Source organism: Artemia franciscana, chromosome 11 (assembly GCF_032884065.1).
Source record: "Artemia franciscana chromosome 11, ASM3288406v1, whole genome shotgun sequence".
In the NCBI taxonomy this organism is placed as follows: Eukaryota; Metazoa; Arthropoda; class Branchiopoda; order Anostraca; family Artemiidae; genus Artemia; species Artemia franciscana.
In genome coordinates this window covers 22,719,440-22,742,118 of record NC_088873.1, presented here as the reverse complement: position 1 = coordinate 22,742,118, position 22,679 = coordinate 22,719,440, and the positions used below count along the sequence as shown (strand labels likewise).

Below are 22,679 nucleotides of genomic sequence, written 5' to 3'. Positions count from 1 at the left end.
ACTTTAGTGTAAAGAACAAGGTATTCAATGGGGGGGGGCAGCCCTTTTGTATACAGAATAAATTCTGTTCGTGTTGAGTTTTAATGTTTTTCCTTACTTTGATCGAAAAAAAATATTTATTTCTAAATTTTTGATTATTTTTCAACTAGTGCTGATGAATTAGTGCAATAAGTATAATTAAATGAATATAAACTATTATTGCTTAAATGTTAAAAACCATTCCTTTCCAAAAATCTAATTAATAAATCTTTATCGACTTTTAGCCGATTCGGAGCACGTCATTAAACCACAGAAAAATACCTGGCTGGAAAAATCTGGTTTTTTGGGAAAGTATAAAAAGTAAAGTTTTCTAGCTTTGGCGCTTGTTTTCTTAAGTCATTTGTCGTCTAAAAAGGATGTAGCATAAGTAAGTATGTTTTAGGTTTTGTTAGGCGTTGTTATAAATGTTATTGGCTGTATCGTGCTTGTCCTGCATTTTCAGTTAATACAGTAGTTGAAAGAGAACCCTGGATTCCTTAGTTTGAACTCGGTCAGGACCAGCGGATACTTGTCTAGGCATTTGGAATCGACTGTGGTGTTGCAGTTATCTACGCCTGCGGCTACTAGCATTGGGTGTTTCGAACCCGGCGGGCTCGCCTTAACAAGCGTTAAGGACCCCCGAAAAAGATTCACGTCAAGCAGTTGACCGTTGGGCTAGTACGGTCTTCAGGCACAGCAAACCGAGTCACCTAAGAGCATTACATTAGGCTCACCTCCCCCATGAAACATTCCCTCCCGTCCTTGGAAAGTTCTTCTCACTTAAAATATACTCTCTCCCTAAAATTTCTTCCAGAGAATTCCATCCTCGCTGAAAATTCTCCTTAGCATACTTTTATTTGAAAAAGACGTAAATTTTAATCGTTGATCTGATCACTCCAGAATTCTTCCCTTCCATGGAAACTATTTCACGGAAATCCAAACAACGGAGAAAATTTTCTCTCCGACAATTCCCCTGGAACATCTCCCCATGCAAAAGTAAATAGGCAAAGTCAAAGTAAGACAAATAAAGAGACTTTTCCATAGAAATTCAATCAAATCTCCTCAGTGTAATATGTCCCCTGGAAAATTCACTATGGAAATTTTCCTCCACACAGAAACTTTTCTCGTTGGAAAACCCATCCCAAGCACAAAATCCTACTCCCCATAAAAAATATCTGCTTACGTCCCAATAACACATACTAGACGTAAGCAGTAGGCAAATTTTCATAACTTAAAAACTTATCCTCAAGTGCTGGGGGTGGGGGGTTATCTCCAAAGGCATTATTTTTCGGACTTTCAATATGCTATGCAAAATGGCTATCTCAATAATTTTATCAGACGAATTATTGGAAAAAAGGAGTGTTGGAGGGGCTAGTAGCCCTCTAAACCTTTTTGGCCACTTAAAAAGGGCACTAAAACTTTTAATTTTCATTCAAATGAGCCGTTTCCCAATGTTCCAGGAGGTTCGGGGTGTGTTCCAGCTGACGGTTTTTCAGTAACTGCAGTTACTGCGCGGTAACTGCCCATTTCTAACTGCAGTAGAGCCAGTGGGAACGGCACAGTAAGCTTGACTAACAGTAGCGTCATTTTCGAATTAAATGCACGTGTTTAAATTTAAGGGACAGTTTAATGCTGATTAGTATAATTTTTTTATTCCTTCTGTTTCAGAGCATTTAGAGAGGTTCTAAGCCAACCATGGGCATTTGGCTGTCACAAATGATTTTGCTCAAATGAGCTGGTGAAAAATAAATAGATCATATACTTTTTTTTGTTATTTCAAGACTAGAATATCACAAAACTAAGCATTCAAATAGCTTGATTGTATCTTAAGCATATACAATCCCTGATGGAGTTTTGTTGATACCTGTCTTAAATTGATTTGTCTAAATAAAATGGGCCTACAGCATTTACAGGATAGTAGTGGGACAACTATAGCAATTTTTTTTCAATATTCTACTTTTTTAAAAATAATTATTGTTCTCTGGTCAAATTTGTGTTCCTTGCTAAGTGGTAGACGCTCTGGGCTGGAATGCTTTGTCCAAGGGGTACAGGTTTAATTCCTGGCATTGTCAGTTTATTTTGTTTTGGATAGGGGTTAGTGATATGACTAACCTCAGCTAGAATTGGCCTAACTTTAAATGAGTACAGATGGAAATCTAGGGACAGTAAGAAGGAAGGGCATGCAAGAGCATAGGCTGGCTGGTCCCTAGCTTCCTATTGCACTACCTGGCTAAAGGACCACCAGGTCCTTTACTGGCCTACTGACTTAGCCATAGAAACTTCCTTTCAAACACGTTAAATATAAGTAAAAATGAAGAATACCAGTATGATGGTCCTTCTATTTCCCTGAAATATGGATGTATGGACAAGAGTGTGGGACATGAGAGATAGCTTGTGAATGTAATTGGGGTGAATGTTCTGCAAGATTTAAAAAATTTATGACTGTTGCTCAGGTTGGCAACTGAACACAGAAGTATAATTTTGTTATTTGTTTTTCTTTGTGACTATCATGCTTATTTAATGTTCAGTATTTTAAAGTTAATCTTCTTTAATTGCCATGGCCCTAGGGCTTAAATACAAAAAAAAACCTACTTATATCCATTGATTCTCTTTAAATAGATAGTAGCTCTATGTTTACTAGCTTCAGTAAATTTAAATGTAATTGTGAGACCAGGGATTACAAAGTAGGTGAAAACTTGCAAATGAACCTCTGGTATTAATAAAAATTTGTAAGAAATGGATATCAATTTAAAGATTAAAAAAACTGTTAGAAAACAAAGAAGACAAATGAATAAACGAAAGTACCCCTTTACAACCATTTAATGAATTGTCACAAATATAGGTCACCCTTAAGATTGAAATGAACAAAGCTTCAATTATGAATCCATTTTCCTTTAAACAGACTGAAGGAGCAAACCTCCGAGCTTTGACAAATTCAACCTCACTTTTGAGCAATCTAACCTTTCCTTTTCAAAGGAAACTTTCTTTGGATGTTTCCAATCCAACTAAAAACAACATGGACAGCATCAGGTACAAGTAACCTTCTACTTAGCCTACATACCAAAGGGAAAAGCATGCATCTCTATACTATAATTTACCTCCAACCTGCCTAATGTGCAAATATATAGCCAAAATTATGTAGTTCCAATGTATTCTGTCACATGTTACCTTTTCCCCCATTCTTGCTTTGTTACAGTTGCTTCAATTAACAGGGAATTAAAGGTTGAGGAATAGATTGGCAGAATCAATGGGAAACATGTAACTTCAGCTATATATATTTTTGAAGGTCATCAAAGATCAGGGCCCTCTAGAGCAAGAATGAGTAGAGATGTGTACTTTGAAATACCTTCCCAGGACATACTTTAGCCTGTAGACCCATCCCTGAAAGTTTCATTTTCCTAACCTAACCCCTTTCAGTGATAGCAAGAAGTCAATCAACTAGAATTTTACTGGATAAAATTACCATCCTTTGGACTTCTTCAGTAGGATTAAAGACAGTCTCAGAATAATGATTTGGTAGCCCATAAATCCTCAACTTATCTGTAATACTTCACCTAGGCCTGCTTACAAAGCCTAAAAGGAGTTAATGCTTAAAATGCTACCATGTGGCAATTTAATGGAGCCTCAATGTTACCTTGAAGAAGTCAATTAGAATGATTCCAAATGGCAAGTTAAGGTAATAATTATGCCTGGATATGCCAGAAAACATGGAAATCTTTAAATTAAATAATAAGTTTTTCATTGATTTAACCTACTTGCTAATAGATAGCCTACTACTCAGGGTGTCCTTTAATGTTGATCCCAAAATATGGTGATCTACTAACCTGGCTCAGATCCCTCTTTCTTTTGCAAAATCACTGTCCCACCTTCTTTCAAGCAAATAACTTGATATTCCATTACTTCATTCTTGTCCATATTTATTTTTTGTTGAATGAGATTTTTGTTGAAGAAGGTGAATTATGTACTTACTGCGCTAACCATTCTTTTGAGCACGGTAACAAAATCACTTACTGCGGTTACTGCCGGCAGTAACTATTCTCGTTCCCAGCGGGTTGGGCAGTAACAATTTTCCCGCTAGGAACGGAAATAGTAACCATTCGGTTACTACAGTAAGTCCCTGGAACACACCCTTGGTAATGTAGCTTTAAGTCTTAATATAAGTCTTAATATGGTAAATTTTTTTAAAAGCTCGAAATGCAGATTAGTTTCTTGAAAGGACAGGGAGCTGATTTCAAAACCAATACTGATAATCCTGAATATTAGTGAAGCTGGACAGGCATTAATTGCTATTTTGTAAAAGTACATCCAAATAGATTTATTTTTTATTTACTTTTAATTGGGAATACAGGGCCTCCCAATAAGTACCCATGCCTGATGTAAGTTTTGTTTTCCCTTCAATTAGTCTTTATTAAGTTCTAGTTAGGATCTTGCTGTCTTGGAAAGTAGCTGATTTGGTAAAATTCTAGTTAATTGACTTCTTGCTATCTTGGAAAGGGTTTAGGTTAAGAAAATGAAACTTTCAGGGATGAATCTATAGACTAAAGTATGTTTCAGGAAGGTATTTGAAAGTCCTTCTAGAGGGCCATGAAAGAACAATTTTGTTGTACTTTAATTAAGCAGAAATTTGCAAGGTTTCACTTTTATAACACATATTTTTAAAGGTCATCTAAGGTCAGGACCCTCTAGAGGGAGAAGGAGTGGAGGTAGTTGCTTCAAAATACCTTCCCGGGATATACTTTAGTCTGTAGATTCATCCATGAAAGTTTCACTTTCCTAACTTAAACCCTTTCTGAGATAGCAAGAAGTCAATTAACTAGAATTTTACCTAAAGTACCCACCTCTACTCCTTTTCCATCTAGAGGGCCCTGAATTTGCCTACATGTCTGTCTATACTGATTGAAATTTTGACAAAACAACATTTTACCTTAATTTTCTGTTACTAGTTGCTTTTTCTCTGCTTTTAGTTCTGAAAATGCAAATTCCTGTTATTTGAATAGAATTTTAGGCCATATCAATGTTTTTTTTTAATTTAGGAAATGCATTTGTATACCTTTAAAACCTTATAAATTGGGATTAAGCAAAGTTATGAAGCTGAAAACAATTTTGGTGTACTTCAATTAAACAGAAGATCTATTTTGCAAGGTTTCACTTTTATAACCCACATATTTTTAAAGGTCATCAAAGCCAGGGCCCTCTAGAGGGAGAAGGAGTAGAGGTAGTTGCTTCAAAATACCCTCCTGGGACATACTTTAGTCTATAGGTTCATTGCTGAAAGTTTCATTTTCTTAACCTAAACCCTTTCTGAGATAGCAAGAAGTCAATTAACCAGAATTTTACCACTGATTTTACTTGAATGAAATTTGGTGTCAGTTTTTTGTATCCACTGTCAAGAAGTAAGCACTAGCCTATAAAATCTTGCAGATTAGCCTTCTTTGAGAAATTGTAAAATGCTCAGGCTATTTGAATCATTTGTTAAGGTTTACCAATCAACAGTAATTTTGTGTTTTTAAACATAATGTTGCTAGGATGAAAGTGAATGCATCAATTGATCCCTTTTCTAATGTTCTTTCAGAGTTCAATAAGTGTTTCTGGGGGAAATTTCATTTGGAGCCTTAAGAAGAAAAATACTCCAAAGTAAAAAAAATGGTAAAATTCTAGATTAGTGACTTCTTGCTATCTTGGAATGGGGTTAGGTTAGGAAAATGAAACTTTCAGGGATGGGTCTACAGGCTAAAGTATGTCCAAGGAAGGTATTTTGAAGTACTTACCTCCACTCCCTCTCCCTCTACAGAGTCCTGACCTTTGATGACCTTTAAAAATATGTGTGTTATAAAAGTGAAACCTTACAAAATATATCTTCTGCTTGAACAAAGTACAACAAAATTGTTTTCAGCTTCACAACTTTGCTCAATCCCAATTTATAAGGTTTTAAAGGTATGCAAATACATTTCCTAAATTTTGAAAAAAAAAACATTGATATGGCTCAGAAACCTATTCAAATAACAGGAATTGAATTTTCAGAACTAAAGGCAGAGAAAAAACAACTGGTAACTGAATATTAAGGTAAAATATTGTTTTGTCAAAATTTCAATAGATAGAGACCTGTAATGTAAGCAAATGTCAGGGCCCTCTAGAGGGAGAAGGGGTAGAGATAGGTACTTTAAAATACCTTCCCAGGATATACTTTAGCCTGTAGACCCATCCCTGAAAGTTTCATTTTCCCAACCTAACTCCTTTTCAATATAGCAAGAAGTCACTAGACTAGAATTTTACCAACAAAATTTAATTTTTTTTATAACCCCTTGAAAATGACATCACAGTAAAGCTGACATAAATTTTGAGGGATGTCTAGCTCTTTTTAAATTTTCTGTAAATTTGTTTTCAAAATAACAATTCACTATTAAGACTAAGAAAAATTATGAATTTTCACTGAATTGGCTACAAGGGCAATTTTTTCCCACAAGACAGTTGATTTGCAGAACCAGGTTTTAAAACTTGTTTACTATGGAAGTTTTTATCCCTTTAAGGGCTCACAATGTAATTTAAGCCAGAAGCAACTAGGCTATCAAATTATAATATACAAAAATGTTTCAAATAATTTACCTGAACTTCATACCCTCCCTCCTACCCAAATGGCCAAATATATGCCATGCCTTATATATACATGCAATGAATTCCTCATATGTCAACTCCTTTCTTCAAATGCTTTAATGACATATTTTTTATTTATTTGTGGCATCATTTAACCACATCTTGTCTAATATCTAAGGGTGTTTAGCAGGTAAATCCCTTATGGTATATATTTATTCCAAAATGCAGTAAGCTTTACCAAGCTTGTTGCACTAAATGTTATAACATCTATGTCAATGCTGAAACATGCTCAATGAAAACATACATGTCACAAAACAACTAATACAATAAAAAGATACTAGATTGTGATAAGATCTAGTATAGAAATCCATAGAGCCTAAGCTAGTTTTGAAAAACTAGACCATGATAGTTGCAACTGTTTCCAATAGAAGTTCATTCCAAGTCTTCTACACTTGGCTAGATTCAGGATTTTGAACTAATCTTTTATGTGGACATGGTGGGTATTTTTTTGTGTTTTTGTTGATGAGTCCTACTTTATTCTGCAAAAGGGAAGAAGTGAGTTGGAGTGGTATTATGAATGTGGAATGTATTTATTAGGTCAGCTCTATCATATCAGAAATATGGGCAACTGTAGTCTCTGCATTCTCTGGTGGTATGATAGATGTCTCAGGTAAGGTATGAGTTGGGTGGCCCTACATTGCACTTTCTCAACTTTTTCTCTATTTCTCTTATTAAGAGGATACTATACTGATGAGTAATGCTCAAGTATTGGATTTACAGTGGATATATAAAGTGAAATCAATGAATAAAGATTAAAATTAAAGAATATGGGATTTGGATTTAATAATTGGTAATTTGCCCTATGGGTGATATCCAATACATGTTTGTCAAATTTGAGACTCAAATCAAAGCAAACCTCAAGGTCTTGAATATGCTCCATACTTGAAATTGATTTACCATCAACAAAGTAAGGGTAATGTTGAGGGAGTCTACAAAAATAGTGTGCAGCATTGCACTTGGTATGGTAAATGAACATAGAGTCCATCATACACCACCAGTCCAGAGCTTCCAAATCCTCTTGAAGTAAAGAAATCTTTGTTCATTCATGACTGACCTGTAAATTTTCACACCCATGGATTGTTTTATGGTTGATTTTTTAACAACCAATTGCAATAGATAAAAAGGCAGAAGAGTATTAGCCCAAGACAACTGCCTTGCAGAACTCCACTCATGATAGACATTGATGATGACAAAACATCACCTTCTGCAACCTCTTGGGTTCTATTTGTAAGATAATCTGTTATCCATGCTTCAGTTTACTGGCTTATACCATATAGTTGACATTTCTTAATCATTAAATTTTGTCAAACACTTTAAAAAGGCATTACAAATATAATCAAACAGAATACATCTATCCACCATCAATTGAAAATCATTAAGCACCTCAAGAAGTTACACATTACAAGAATGCTGTTTATGGAACCCATGCTGAGCCTACACCATAAGTTATTCTCCTCAAAATGTGAGTGGATTCTGCTCACCAGAACTTTCTCCATTATACAGGTAAAGATAGATATATTTGAAATTGTTCTGTAATTTTTAATATGGAACTTTGAACCATTTTTATACAACATTCAAAAATTCAGCAGAAATGTGAGTGGTTCAGCAAGCACTGTTGCAAGTTTGCATAACATCATATTTGAAAATCCCATCAATATCTGGCACCTTTCCAGTATCAGGATTTCAGAGCATTTGATAAACTAGATAGACTGTAAAATCTGAATAATTGAATTCTTTTGTCAAATCTGTAGGAGTAAAATGAGCATGTGTTTCTGTCTGTGTTTGTGCGAAACCTGAACTAAATACCTTACTGAAAAGTTGTCATTTTTATGATTATCATCTGTATGTGAAAAAGTTTCAGGATCTGTTGAGGAAGTCGATGATAGGTACTGTGTTCAGGTAAAGCATTGGGTTCAGATGGCATGTAACCTGAACATCTGTTATACAGGACAGTAAAATTGTTTGAACATTGTGTTATTTTATTTCAGGCTTGTAGGAAAAAAAGCTATTCCTGATGCGCTATGTGAAGGTCTAGTATCATGCATTTTTAAGAAAAATAAAGACCCAAAATCCTGCAACACATATAGACTGATTACTATACGTTCAACGATTGGCAAGCTTCTTGAGAAGCTTATCTATAATGAAATTACCTTGAAATGTGATCATGGCAATAACCAGTTTTGTTTTTTGGGAAGGTCCTGGCATGCAGAAAGGCATAAAAAGGCAAAAGTAACTTCTACTTTTGTGCCATTGATATTTCAAAGGCTTTTGACTCCATTCTTCATTCTCAAGCAATTCTGTCTCTCTTTAGAAGTGGAGATAATCGATTTGTTTGTACCTGCCTGTGGCAGTGGTATCAGAATTCCTCATTCCGGATACGTTTGCAAGGTACTGTTAGTAATCGTATTCATGTCAGCCGTGGTTTTAAGCAAGGTTCTTTTCTAAGTCTGGCAATATATAATAACTGTATTAAAGTAGTCACTCAACAGATTCCACCATACTTAACTTAGCCATATATTGATGCAAGTCACTTGTCTTATGCTGATGACATTCTTCTCTTGGCTGATAATCTTTGTGCACTTCAGAACGCTGTTAATGTTGTTTTGCTCTGGACAGAAAAAAATTGGTCTTTCAGTTGCCACTTCCAAAACAGAGTTTTTTGTCTTTGGAATGGAGATTGCTTCCAATGATACAATCCAAGTTGTTCCCACCACAATCTTGTCTTCTAGTTCATTTAGGAATTTAGGCCTTCCATTTGGAACATAAATTAGATCCACTGGGCAGCTTATAATTGTTCCTTTGAAAGAGAAACTAGGACAATCTTATGGTGTTCTTGCCAGTGTAAAGGGCCAGTTTGATACGAGAACCTTGGGTCGGCTATATAATGCGTTTTTTGCACCATATGTGTTGTTTTTGACGTTTGGAAATTTTTCTCTGCATTTGATAAAAAACAATTCTGATTGCTGTTCTTTAGGTTCTGCAAGTATTTTATTAGTATCTCCATTTGGACTAATATTTACATTTCATGAAGGTACAGTGTTTTGAGATTTGTCAAAAAATGGACAAACTGTAACGTAGATCTGCTGACTGTTGCAACAAAATTATTGATTTTCCACTGACTTGACTTCTTACAAGTACCTAGTGTTACTAGTTATGAAATCTTATGATGTTTGATCCATGTACTAAAGCATTTAGAAAACAATGGAAGAGGGGTTGTTCTGGTAATAGTTAAAGAATGTGCAGAGGAGAGTGGGAGTGAGTGGGAAGAGCCATATAGGTGCCAGCCACCCTATAGGCCTTGAACTGCTGGGGACAGGCAGCTCAATTACCATTTCTTCCCACTACACATCATTAGAATTAATTAATTTTATAAGGAGAACCAGCTGTTAGGTAGTTGAACGATATTTTGATTTTTATGTGAAGTTATTTTTGTGGAGTCAAAGAGGTGAATCAACTAATCAGGTAGTCCATATACCCTTACACAAATTTCGGAACTGGAAGATAAATGAGTGTTTGAATGTTAAAGTTGTCAAGAATCGTGCATGATTTTTGTCTGTGCCCCTTTTGTTTTTCTTTTCATTTTCCTATATTCCTCTGTAGTTCATTTTTGTTGTGTACAGAGGGTAACAATAATTTATTATTATTATTAGTAAAATTCCACTTCTATATAGATAGGAGCTTGGCTTCCACAGTAGATTTCTCAAACATGTTGAATCTAACTGTTGGATTTTCATTAAAATATATTGCTTTGTTGGGGGCGTGTCCTCCCTTTTTCAAAAATCACGCAAATTTTCTCGGGCTTGTAGTATTTGATGTGTAACATTAAAATTAGCGAGCTTTATATATTTGGAATAAAGAAAGCCAATTCCTTTGATCCATTAATTGTTATTGAAATTCCTTGTCTTAGGGTTTCAATTAATATGGCCTGAGCTGCTCCTTAGTCACAGTTTTTTATCACAAACTCTTTGATTCTATACTATGTATTCCATTTGCATTTTAGATTATAGGTAGAATATTCTAAGAAGCATTATCCTAGGATAATGCCTTTCCTCTCTCAGTTCTATCTCAGGATGTTCAGTTGGAAATTCAGGGTATATTGAGGGGATGTTGAACTAATAAAAAGGCAATAAGTACATAAAACTGTTTCTACTACTACTTTTACTAAGGCTAAGTTTATATGGGTTAAACTATTAAGGAGGATTTAGAACAAAATCAAAACACACTATGTGCATGCAAGTTGTCAAAAAGGTGTGTCAGCAATATCCATGGAATAGTTTAAGGTACTAAGTCGAAACTTCCCAGACATATCGAAACGGTTGTTGAACTAACCAAAAGGCACTATGTGCATAATACTACTTCTACTACTTCTATTGTTACTAAGGCTAAGGCTATATGGGTGAAACTTACTACTACTACTACACCAATTACTGCTACTAAGGCTCAGGGTATGAAGGTCAAACTTTCAGGGAATGTTGAGGAGGACGTTGAATGAAATCAAATACACTATGTTGCATGTAGGTTGTCAAAAGGATGTATCAACAATTGTTAATGAACCATTTAGGGTATTAAGTTAAAACTTCTAGGGCATGTTGAGAGAGATATTGTAATAACCAAAAGACACAGTGTGCATACTGCTACTCCTACAACTGCTACTGTTATTGCTTTTACTACTACTACAAATACAACTGCTGCAACTATAACTGCTTGTGACTGTGACTACTTGCATCTTTGACTATTTGTGACTGCCCCTACTTGTGACGATGACCATAAATACTTGGGACTTTTACAACTTGCGACTATAACTGTTTTATTTGTGACCGCCACTACTTACGATTGTGGCTGCTTACAGCTGCGACTATTTGCGACTGCGACTGAAAATAACTGCGACTACGACTACATGCAACTGCAACTACGACTGCGACTGCTCGTGACTTGCAAAAACTTGCAATTACGTTCATGACTAGTAGCAATGGCAACTACTGCACCTGGGACTACTTGTGCCTGTGACTGTGACTACTTCCTGTGACTGCAACCACTCTTCAATTACGACTACTAACAACTGTGAATACTTTTAACTGTGACCACAACTACTTGTAACTCCAACTCCATCTACTTGTGACTATAACTGCGATTACTTGTGGCTGTGACTGCGACTACTTGCGATTGTGACTGTGACTAAATGTGTCTGGACATACTATAAATGCAATTACTTTGCAATTACGACTATTTGTAATTGTGACTATTAGCAACTGCAACTACTTGTAATTGCGACTATCCGTGACTGTGAATACTGTGACTGCAAATACTGGCAACTGCAACTATTAGTGACTCCAAATACTGGCGACTGCAACTTGCTAATATTATTACTACTGGTCTGCTACTACTCCATCCACTACTAATATATAAACAACAATTATTGGGCTTAATCAAAAGAATCTTAAGTTCATTTAGGTTGTCAAAATAACATGTAGGTGTTATATGTCAGTAACAGAATAGGATATAAGTTGAAACTTTCTTTGAAAGCTATGAAGGGTGGGAAACTAAATTAAAAGACTCTGTGTGTATCCAGATTGTCAAAAGGGAGTCTGTGCAATATCTCAGGAACAACTAAGGGTTTTATTTGAAACTATCAGAACATGTTGCTGGGGATGTTTGACTTGATTGAAAAGCAGCATGTGCCTCTAAGTTTGTCAAAGGGCGTATCTGCAATATCTAAGGAATTTTTATTGGTATCAGGTTCAAGCTTTCAGGGCTTGTCAAGGGAGATGTTGCGATGAATCAAAAGAAACTGTGTGCATCGAGATGGTCAAAAGGACTTAGCTGCAATATGAGAAATTAGACCTACTCCTGTGTGTGGTAGTTTTTGCTGGTTTTAAATTTGACCTGAGTATTTGTTGTAATTTCTGTTTGTTCTGGCTTTCATTTATGTCTTGATGTTTGTGGAAAAACTATTCTGAACATTTGATAGGTATGTTGTGTTCAATCAATAGGTTCCATTTTCAGGTATGCTTGTTTACCTTCAGTAACACTTATGTAAGATGTCAAACATATAACGAATAGAATATATTATAAATGCTAAAGTAAGGCTAAAAAGGACAAATAGAAATTTCGATAAACAGTAAAGTCAAAGTTTAAACAAAAATAAAAAAAAACAGAATAAGCTTAATGTTGCCATTCCACTTAAACCCATCTGAAAAGCCTAATAGATTGCTTAAATGATACCAATCTGTAAGCCCATAGATATTGTATGAATTTTTGCGTAAAGGAGCCGTAAATTTCTAGAAGAGACCCATCAAACGCTGCACTGCCTCTCATCAAGTGAGTAGCAATAGACCCCATAACATACAAATTCTTCAGCCAAATTCAAGAAGCTTGCCTAAAAAAAACTGTTGGATCCCTAAGCGTTTAGTCAGGATGAAGATATTAGTGTAATATGTTTACAAAAGACACAACAAGTTGGCCTCTGTAAACATATCTGGGTGTTTTGTATTTAAAAAGACACGCTCTAACAAAAAAGAGGCAGAGTTGCTATTGTTGTCAACCAGCAAATAAATAGGCAGCAGCATCCAAATGAAAAGATATACAAATGAAGTTGGCACTGTTGATGTCAGACTTTGGCTAAGGAATGCCCATTGTCGTAATATGCATGCGCAACCCCAATGGTAAGTGTAGGGTGCAAGGCCGCTTCAGTGGGGCTATAGCAAGCCCAAAGAATGATCTAACTATTGTGATGGGGTTCAGTTACTTCAGCAAATTACTGATTGAGAAGGAAGTCATTATTCTTCCAAACCGTTTCTAGTTTAGCATTCGGTATGACCAACTCACTGAACAGTTCTTAGCTATGAACCTTCAAATATTCTCTGCGAAAATAATGATTAACCTACCTGTGAAATGACTTGGGATATTTGTCAGTTATTGCTTTGGAGTTATTACCAACATAGTAGACACTGCTGTGTCCTAAAGATCTTGTGCAGTAATTCATCAACTAGATGACAAACCGGAAAACTTCCAAACCAACCTTTCAATGACTGACTGTTACAAAATAGCAGCCATAGCTCCCCCTGCAATTCTTGTTAATAAATTTAATGAAGTAATCCTTGATATCTATTAGTGTGGAATGCTCGTAGCTATCACTGCTGCACCGTAAACGTAGGGCATGGTAATACCTTATTACGGTATACCCTGTTCCAGGGTATGGTAATGTGATCAAACAAGCCATACTCTAGGCCAAGGGTTCACCTGTCTGGGTCAGTCCTAGTATTTTTTGCTATCTCTTTGAAGGGTAAACGAACGTCGAAATTGTAATGACGGTTCTTCTCGAAAACTCTTTTCCTACTCCGCCTGGGTTCGGGGGGGGGGTGGAATTTCATACAGTTTTAGAAATTAAGTCACTTGTATCTTCCAATGTCAAATCTGATAAATCTCACAATATTAATATAGAAACATAGACTCTGAAGTCTATAAATGAACTAACTCCAAAATCACTATTTTCATAAAAGGAAAACTTGTCTTGAGGTGGACCCCATAATGGCACGGACCAATCCAATAAATCCTGAAAAAGCCAAATCCGTTGGCTTTTTTCGCATAGCATTATCTTTCAATGGTCTCAGGAAGACAAAAATATAATTTAACTTGAAAGCTTACTTATTGCAAAAGAATCTAGCTTAGCAACGAGACTTTAATTAATCATTGAAAATTATTCTATAGGGAAATCTAAGCAAATGTAATTACAGAAACAAAAACAGGACATTTACCTGAAAAAAAAGAAACAGGGATGAAATCCCAGCAATATCAGTTACCCTCCATTATCTAAAAGTTCAAACCATATACATCTGACAAAAGAACTAAATACTCCTCTCAAATCTGTGGTGGAATCCAGACTGCCATAATGTGTGTAAGAAAAATAACTTGCCAAAATCCAATTAGTAAGTTTTCTTTCATCAAGCTTTATTCAAGCTTGCTGTGGAAGGCAAATAAGCTTACATAAGCAATCCAAAATCAAACGAAAAGTCTCAAACAAGCTTTCCCCTAAAATAAGTCATAGATTTTTGTGGACATGATCATTTTTATGATAATAATTCTCTTAAAAAAGCACATCTGTTTTAATGATATAGTCAGCATCGACTTATTTTGACAAAAAACGTGAAAACAAAAAAATTGATACAGCATTTGGAAAATTCATAAAATTTTGCTAATCTAAATACAACTGACCAAGAGGTCAGGATGCAACTGGTCAAGAGGTCAGGATATTGCAAGGAAATTAGCTTATCTTCCATCAGTCATTCCAAAAACTCTAAGCAATGCATATTATATAATAACAAACACTTTAAATAAAAGTTTCTGTTATTTCACAAGAAAATGTAGAATCGCCCCAGATAAAAACATTAGCTTTCCGTCTATTCTTGAAAAAATAGAATTTTTCCTAAATTAGGTGAAAAATTACTTTAAGGTAACTGAACTAGGTATCAAAATACTATACAAATTATTGTCTTTTCAATTACTTTATTCGATCTTGCTGCTTCTCTGCAAGGCAGTATTGTGGTCAACTGAAATGTGTAAACTGTGATTACTTAAAGCCAACATATGTTTTTTTTTTTATTGTGACAAGGTTATTTTGATTAATTTCTTCTTTTACAGTACATCTAAGAAGATCACTCTCAAAGATCCTTTAGCTTAGATGCAATATTCACTTGCATTTATACAAATCTGAGCAAATACCTAAGGTCTTCAGGATTCTAGGCTACAAATATGGCAAGTAAAAAAGGCATTAATTTCTAAGTGGCTTTCCCCTTCCTGCCACCTGCCAAAATCCTGGATCCATCAGTAGCTAAAATAGGTCGGTAGTAAATCCCCTTCCCTCGTGGAATGACTTTTAAAAAAATGCAAATTTAAATATTTAGGCATAAAATTGCATTTTTTTAAAAAAATTATAGGATTTTCAAAAATACAATAGTTGTAGTAATTGAACTGACTTGAAGCATTGACGCTTCTTTAAAGTCTAATTTTTCGTTTTTTATTCCAGACAATGTGGATCAAAACTACGAAACAACTTTTGTTTTTGAGGAGCTGGCGTTCTCTTCGCTGCTGTTCAAACTCACTAAGTTCAAGTGAATCAAATACAAACAATGCTCTTAAGCCTGTAAAATCTTCGTTGGAAAGCAAAGTTGAAACAGAGAAAAGGACATTATATCCACCAATGCCAGATTCAGCCAAAAAAATTGTGCCGGGGGTTTATATTGACAAAGATGGCGCCATTTGCATTGTTCCTTCATCTGGGTACGAAAATCCACATGAATCCTTGTTTCCTTTTACACCCTGTTACAGACCTAATCCTCCTGCCCCCAGACCACGAAAAACTTTTCAAGAAATAATGGCAGAGAAAGAAAAAGAAATTAAACCTATTTGGACTGAGGCTAGTAAAGAAGAAATTGCTGAAAGAGTAAGGAGATGGAACGTAAGAACAATCGAAGTAGTTGATCCGAACGTACCACTTACTGTACCGATCATGAGTGATCAGTATGGATTAGTTGTACAGACAAATAATAGACCGGGAGAACCTCTTATTAAACATGAAGGTGAACCGATCACAAATTGGTTTCCAAAATCAAAGAAAAATGTGGCATACCACCTTCAGCGTAAAATCCGGAGGGCAGAATCCCTGCTTACTGCAAGTGGAATCCGCTATGAAATTAAATGGCGAAAGTACGATCAGTATGTAAAGAATCAGCAATTTATTGATGCTAGATTCTATATTCTTGGGCCGGATTTAGCTGCTGCTCATTTCTTGGTTTTTCGCGGGGCTTCTGTAAAATTCAGTAATAAAAATGAGTTTTACTGTGATGAAAATGGATCCTCTCTTCCATCATCTTATGATGGTGAATGGAAAATTGAAGAAATCAATGCATCTGGACTGCCTCTTGTTTATGAAGGGCTCCTTAACCTTCGTGGTTTAAAGTGTATTAAACGTCTAAATCTTAGTAATTGTGAATATATTGATGACTGGTGCCTGGATAGACTTTCAGGTGAATTTTCAGAATCATTAGAATCAATAAATCTTTCAGGCTGCCCGAAAATTACTTCAAGAGGGATAGCCAGTCTGAGTAAATTAAAGAAGCTAAAACATGTTGAGCTTGGTAATAGGGAAGCTTCGAAGGAGTTTCATCTTACATGTATCCTTTTGGAAGAACTAAGGGATGATGATTTATTAATTGGTGATGTTAAAGTCAATGATCAGATACTATTAGATGATAGATTGAATGGTAATCCAGATGATGGACCTGAAGTGAAAGTGAACGTGAAAGAGTTTGATTTGGAACTGGAAAAATCTATTAGATCTGATCTTGCAGATGAAACTCAGCGTGAAAGGATTTCTGGTTAACCCATTTCGTTTTATCTTTCCTTCGTTTTCTCTTTTAAGTGGTGATGTTGTTTTTTTTTATTAGTAATATTAGCCTAATATCACGGATTATCCGATATTTTTCTTTTCTATTCTGATGATTAGGGGAAAATATGTCTTGATTACAATTCAGGAAGGGTTGAAGATTTTAGAATGTCCTTCACCTACAGTTACTGAGAGCAAAGACTGGGCCTTAAAGACATGTTTCTTCGTCCCTTCCTCGTTCAGCTACCGTTGCGAATGACTTTGGCAGGTCGTAAAAATGATTCTGTCTATTGTAAGCAAGGAATTATATGCAATATTCGCCAGATCTGTGTGTACAGCTATATTTTCTGGTTGTACTATTGCGTAAGTTTTCTCAAAAGTTTAGGCTATAGGTCTCTTTCGATTTTTAATTTTTTAATCAGTGGTAAAAGAAAATTATACAAGAGTCAATTATACAAGTATAAACAGATTTGATTAAGTTAAATAATAAAAAAAACTTAACTTATTATGTAATTTTATACATAAAAAAAATCAAAGTGGGACTTTTTTGAGGCTGAGACCAGGGGTTTTAATTTCTCCTCCGCCCCGTCCCTTCTTTCCTTCAGAAAAAATATACATATACAGTTTTATTTTAATCTTACAGCGGCTATAACAACACCTTTCTATCGTTGACCCCCTACCTTCCATGTTTTGAACTCCTACGAAAATAGAGGTGGCTATACGGCTTCACAAATTTGTCTCTGATGAAGCTTCTTGAACCATATGAAATATCTAGACAGTTAAAGAGAAAAAGAGAAGCAATGGTCAAATTGCTGTTAATGCAATTGTTTATTTAGTGATTCTTAGATGGCAGAAAAGTAAAGTGAATGATAGTAAAGATAATAATTTTCGAAAATAAAACATAAGATATTTAGTCCTTTAATATATAATGACAACTCATGATTCTCTGCAAAAGAAACAACAACAAAAACAAAGTGCCGCATTTGCAGATGATTAGTATGGTAGCAGATCCCTAGCAATGCATAGAACCTTTCACAGAAAAAGATGCCCAAATACCTTTTTAAAATGTTTATAAATTTAAGTACAAAGACATGGAGAAAGAATTCAAGCAGAGATAAAAAGCTGGATAGATAGATTTATTTAGCCCAAAAGCCATATGGGCCATCACTAAACAACCCCAAACGTAAAAATATTGTTACCTAACATCACAAAGCAAAACATAAATATGGTTTTACAAACTTACACGCCCTATAAAAACCTCTTTCGATATTCCAAGGTTATCCAAATAAATCAAAGCTCAAAATCCCTGCTACTCAATAAGCTTTTGGCAACTTTCCATTATATATTCCCAAGAGCTCAAATCTCACCTCCTTTAGCTCTTTGCTTTCAGTGAAGTTTGAATAAGTTCCTCCTCACCATTTTCATTCCCTTGGGATGAATGAGACCTTCACTATGATCAGTCCTTCCTTTTCCAGCTGGAAGGAAAGGTATTTCCTTTTCCAGCTGGAAGAAACTTATGTTTCTCTTTCCTGACCCATCAAACTCTTGTGCTTAGCAAAAATGACATAACCTTGTTTTGGGGGAATCATTTTTAGTGGAGAATAGAGCCTTATGGGCAGACTGTGATGATTTAGATGTTTTGATTGTTCCGATTTATTGATGTTTTTATTTTTGAATAAACCTATCTATCTGTTTTGTCTATCTAAGACGATCTCTAATCCTATTTGTTCTTCTTATTTGTTCCATCGGAATCTTTACTAGTTTCATTAACTAAAAGTAATGGCAATTGAATGGCCATTTCGGGAATAACCTAAAGTACGCTTTCTCTCAAAGTAGTAAAATTCAAATTCAACATTAAATTTTCTTAGGATTGTACAAAAAGCTCAAGTTTCATTTTGGCACAAAAATGTCCTACTTTAGTGGAGCAGGCATCGGACTGAATTTGGGTTTTATGCCGATTCCAAATATATAACATTCGCTAACATTGATTTGAATTTACCATTTGAATTTATTAGGCAAAAAAATATTTAAATGTGAGATTTCTTTTTCTTATTTGTGATATTCCAATGCTATCAAAGGACTTATCTTTGAAAGTAAATGGATTTTAGGGCTTGTAAGTCGAAGATTGCCTGCCTCGCCAAAATACTTGCAGGGCAAAAATTGTCAGTATAGTTGTACATAATTTTGTTTTAGTTGACAACTGAGGCTCGGGTATTAAAAGTCAAAGTAGCTTGTCTAAACCTTTAAAAACTAGTTGTAATGGATAATACATCGTTCTGAATTTGAATACACTATAGGGTAAAAAGAAGAAATTTATCACCGTTAATGGTAATACAAAGTTAAGTAAAGAGCAACACCTTCAATAGTAGCTGTAACTGTAATTAACTGGTTTAAAAGCAATAGACACTTAAAAAGAATCTGGTTGCAGGAATGTGAAATTCATTGGTTTTAAAGCTACCGTACCCATAACAAGTAATCAGCATAATTTTAGAAAAAGAATAATATCCCCAAAAATATGTGTGATGCAAATGCAATTTACACCGTCAAATCCAACATGTTTGTAAACTCAAGAAATTGATATTTCAAGCCCTTATAATATTTAAATAAAGTCTTTTCAACTGAAAGTAAGGAGCAACATTAAAACTTAAACAAACAGAAATTATTCTATATATTAGGGAAGCTGCCCCTTCCTCAACCCTCGTTCTTTACGCTAAAGTCTTAAAACTCTCTAAAAATACTTCTAATCAAAAATCAAGGGCTCTTGTGTTTGAGTAGTCTTTACTGAAGAATCAAGACAATTTTTTTATTACGTATATGAGGGGGTTCGCCCACTCGTCAATAGCTCGCTCTTTACACTATTGTTTGAATTTTGTTCCAATTCTTTAAGAATGACCCCTGAATCATAAAGGCCGTTTAATTAAAATAATAATAGGAAAAAAACTTCGTTTTCTTAAAGAGTTAAAGAGGCTGCGTCCCAAAGTCGAACCTTAAAACGTACAGGAATTAGAAGAGACAGTTGGGGGACTGCCGCCCCCCAAACCCCCCGCTTTTAAGGACTCTTTTGTACAGTTTTTTTGTGGGGGGACTTCATTGTTACTAATTACTAGTTTCGGCGCAATGGTTCTCCTGTCCTCTTGTGTTTAACATTTTTCGAAGTTATTCCATTATTCATTCATTTCAATTTTTTGTTAATTAAAAGAGGGCCTTTCCGAAGCCAACCAAGAGCGGTGGGTTAGCAAAAAAAAACAAAAAACCTGTACAAAAGAGTCTTTAAAAGCGGAGGGTTTGGGGGGCGGCAGCCCCCCGACTGCCTCTTCTAGTTCCTGTACGTTTTAAGGTTCGACTTTGGGACGCAGCCTCTTTAACTCTTTAAGAAAACGAAGTTTTTTTCCTATTATTTCTGTACGTTTTTCTACAATCCATGGTGGATGTAATTTAATAATTCCTGTACTCCTCGTACAGGAATTAGGAGAGGAAGTTGGGTGGCTGCCGCCCCCCAAAGCCCCCCCCCCCGCTTTTAAATTATTGTATAAAATAGAAAAAAAATAGATAGAATGACCGAAATGTTTCTTTTGCTCATAAGAAGCTAATATTCTGTTATCTCTCAAATGATAAGCTGTCCAGGTGTTATCGAAATTATACACTTTTATTTTGATGTTGTGAAAAAAACCGCCCGTAAGAGACTTGAACCCTTGACCCGAGGATTAAAAGTCCCACGCTTTACCGACTGAGCTAACCACTTGCATGTGTGTAAATATAACTTTTAAAATTTTCAAATTAACATGGGCTCTTGTGGAGAAATGCGTTAATTAAGTAGCTAATGCGTGGTTTCTGGAAAACAGGGAAGGAGTTATCGGATCGAGCTGAAATTTCGCGGATAAGCTCCTGGGCCGTAGGGGACCTTAACTTGTGAATTTCAGCCCGATCGGACAACGTTAAAAGGGGGGTGGGGTTGGTGGGTCGAAACTTTCGGGGGGTTAAGATTTTCCTACGGAACTTTCCAGGAAAATTACTCGGAGAATTCCGCATCGAATGAGTCCTCGTACACCCAGATCCGATGTCGGCTGTGACCTGTAGGCGTCGAGCAAAAAAAAAAGAAAATGAACATTAAGTGGCTATGCGTGGTTTCGGGAAAACAGGGAAGGAGTTGTCGGATCGAACTGCAATTTCGCGGATAAGCTCCTGGGCCCTAGGGGACCTTAACTTGTGAATTTCAGCCCGATCGGACAACGTTAAAGGGGGGCTGGGGTTGACGGGTCGAAACTTTCGGCCAGATTTTTCCCATGAAGGAAAAGTTGGAGGGGGATGAAATTTGGCAGGTTTCTTAGTTGGAGCTCGGGCTACGAAATGCATCCCTCTGCGACCACTGGAACCGAAGATCGCTTAACATTGTCGTAGTTCGCCTCTTTATAGAGGCACGAGTGTGCCTCCTTGAATAGCTCTTTTGAAATTACAAAAAAAATAGAGTAAAGAGGTAGGTATTGAGGAGGGGAGGGTACGAACCCCCTCATATATGTAATAATTTCTATTCCCTTTTAAGTTTTAATGTTGCTCCTTACTTTAAGTAAAAAAAACTTGCTTTTTTATTTAATTTCTCGTTTTTTTTAATAATGCTGGAAAACCCAGTGCCCCCTTAATGAAAACTCTTCCCCCATGATGAATTCCTCCATGGAAAGATCCTCTCACGTAACTCCGTCCCTCATCCCCCCCCCTCCCACCACCAGAAAAAAATCCCACCTGAAAACGTCAGTATACTTCCAAGTAACCAATACTATATGTAAACAATGGGCTAAGTTCATAATTTGCAACCCTTCCCCCATGGACTGTGGGGGACTAAGTCGTCCTCAAAGACATAGTTATTAGATTTTTCGACTATGCTGAACAAAATGGCTATCTCAAAATTTTAGTCCGGTGACTGGGAAAAAAGAGCGTGGGTGGGGGGCTAGTTGCCCTCCATTTTTTGGTCACTTAAAAAGGGCGCTAGAAATTTTAATTTCCGTTATAATGAGCCATCTCGTGACATTTTAGGACCACAGGGCCAATACAATCATCTCTGGGAACAAAAAAAAAACAAATAAACAGGCATCTGTGTTCTTTCTTCTGGCAAAAAATACAAAAGTCCATATTTTTGCAGAAAAGAGCTTGAAACCTCTACAGCAGGGTTCTCTGATCCGTCGAATCTGACGGTGTAATTTTTATTAAGATCCTATGACTTTTAGGGAGTGTTTCGCCGTTTTTTTGAAAATAAAGCTAATTTTCGCAGGATCGTAACCTTTTATGGGTAATACTAAACTTGATGAAACTTGTATATTTAAAATCGGCATAAAACCTGATTCTTTTGATGTATATATTGGTATCAAAATTCCGTTTTTTAAACTTTTGGTTACTATTGAGCCTAGTCACTCCTTACTACGGTTCGTTACCACACTATTTGATACGTTTTAAAAAGGCTTGATACGTTTTAAAATTCTTGAGATATTGTGGAAATACCTTCTATTCAGTCCCAACTGCCCTGGTGTTTGAGCGTTCGTCTTGAAGTGCTAGGGATAAAAAGTCAAACGCTTGTGTTCTCTTCGGACCACTTTTGAGCTTGATAGCATTGATATTTTTGCACATTATGAGTTTGAAT

At 35.8% G+C, this 22,679-nt stretch overlaps 1 protein-coding gene across 3 annotated transcripts in view; it reads left to right on the top strand.

Annotated features, from left to right (window-relative positions):
- Nucleotides 1-18,751, top strand: part of LOC136032973 (uncharacterized) — a 74,607-nt gene extending 55,856 nt beyond the window's left edge. The window contains exons 1-2 of one of the 3 annotated variants that reach the window (XM_065713478.1): nt 4,143-4,317; nt 15,692-18,751. In XM_065713478.1, the coding sequence (XP_065569550.1) occupies nt 15,695-17,047 (1,353 nt within the window). In that variant the 5' untranslated portion in view covers nt 4,143-4,317; nt 15,692-15,694 and the 3' untranslated portion in view covers nt 17,048-18,751. Of the gene's footprint in view, nt 1-4,142; nt 4,395-15,691 lie in introns of those variants that run through there. The other 2 variants (XM_065713477.1, XM_065713479.1) reach the window with 2 other exon arrangements.
- Nucleotides 18,752-22,679: the final 3,928 nt, after the last annotated feature.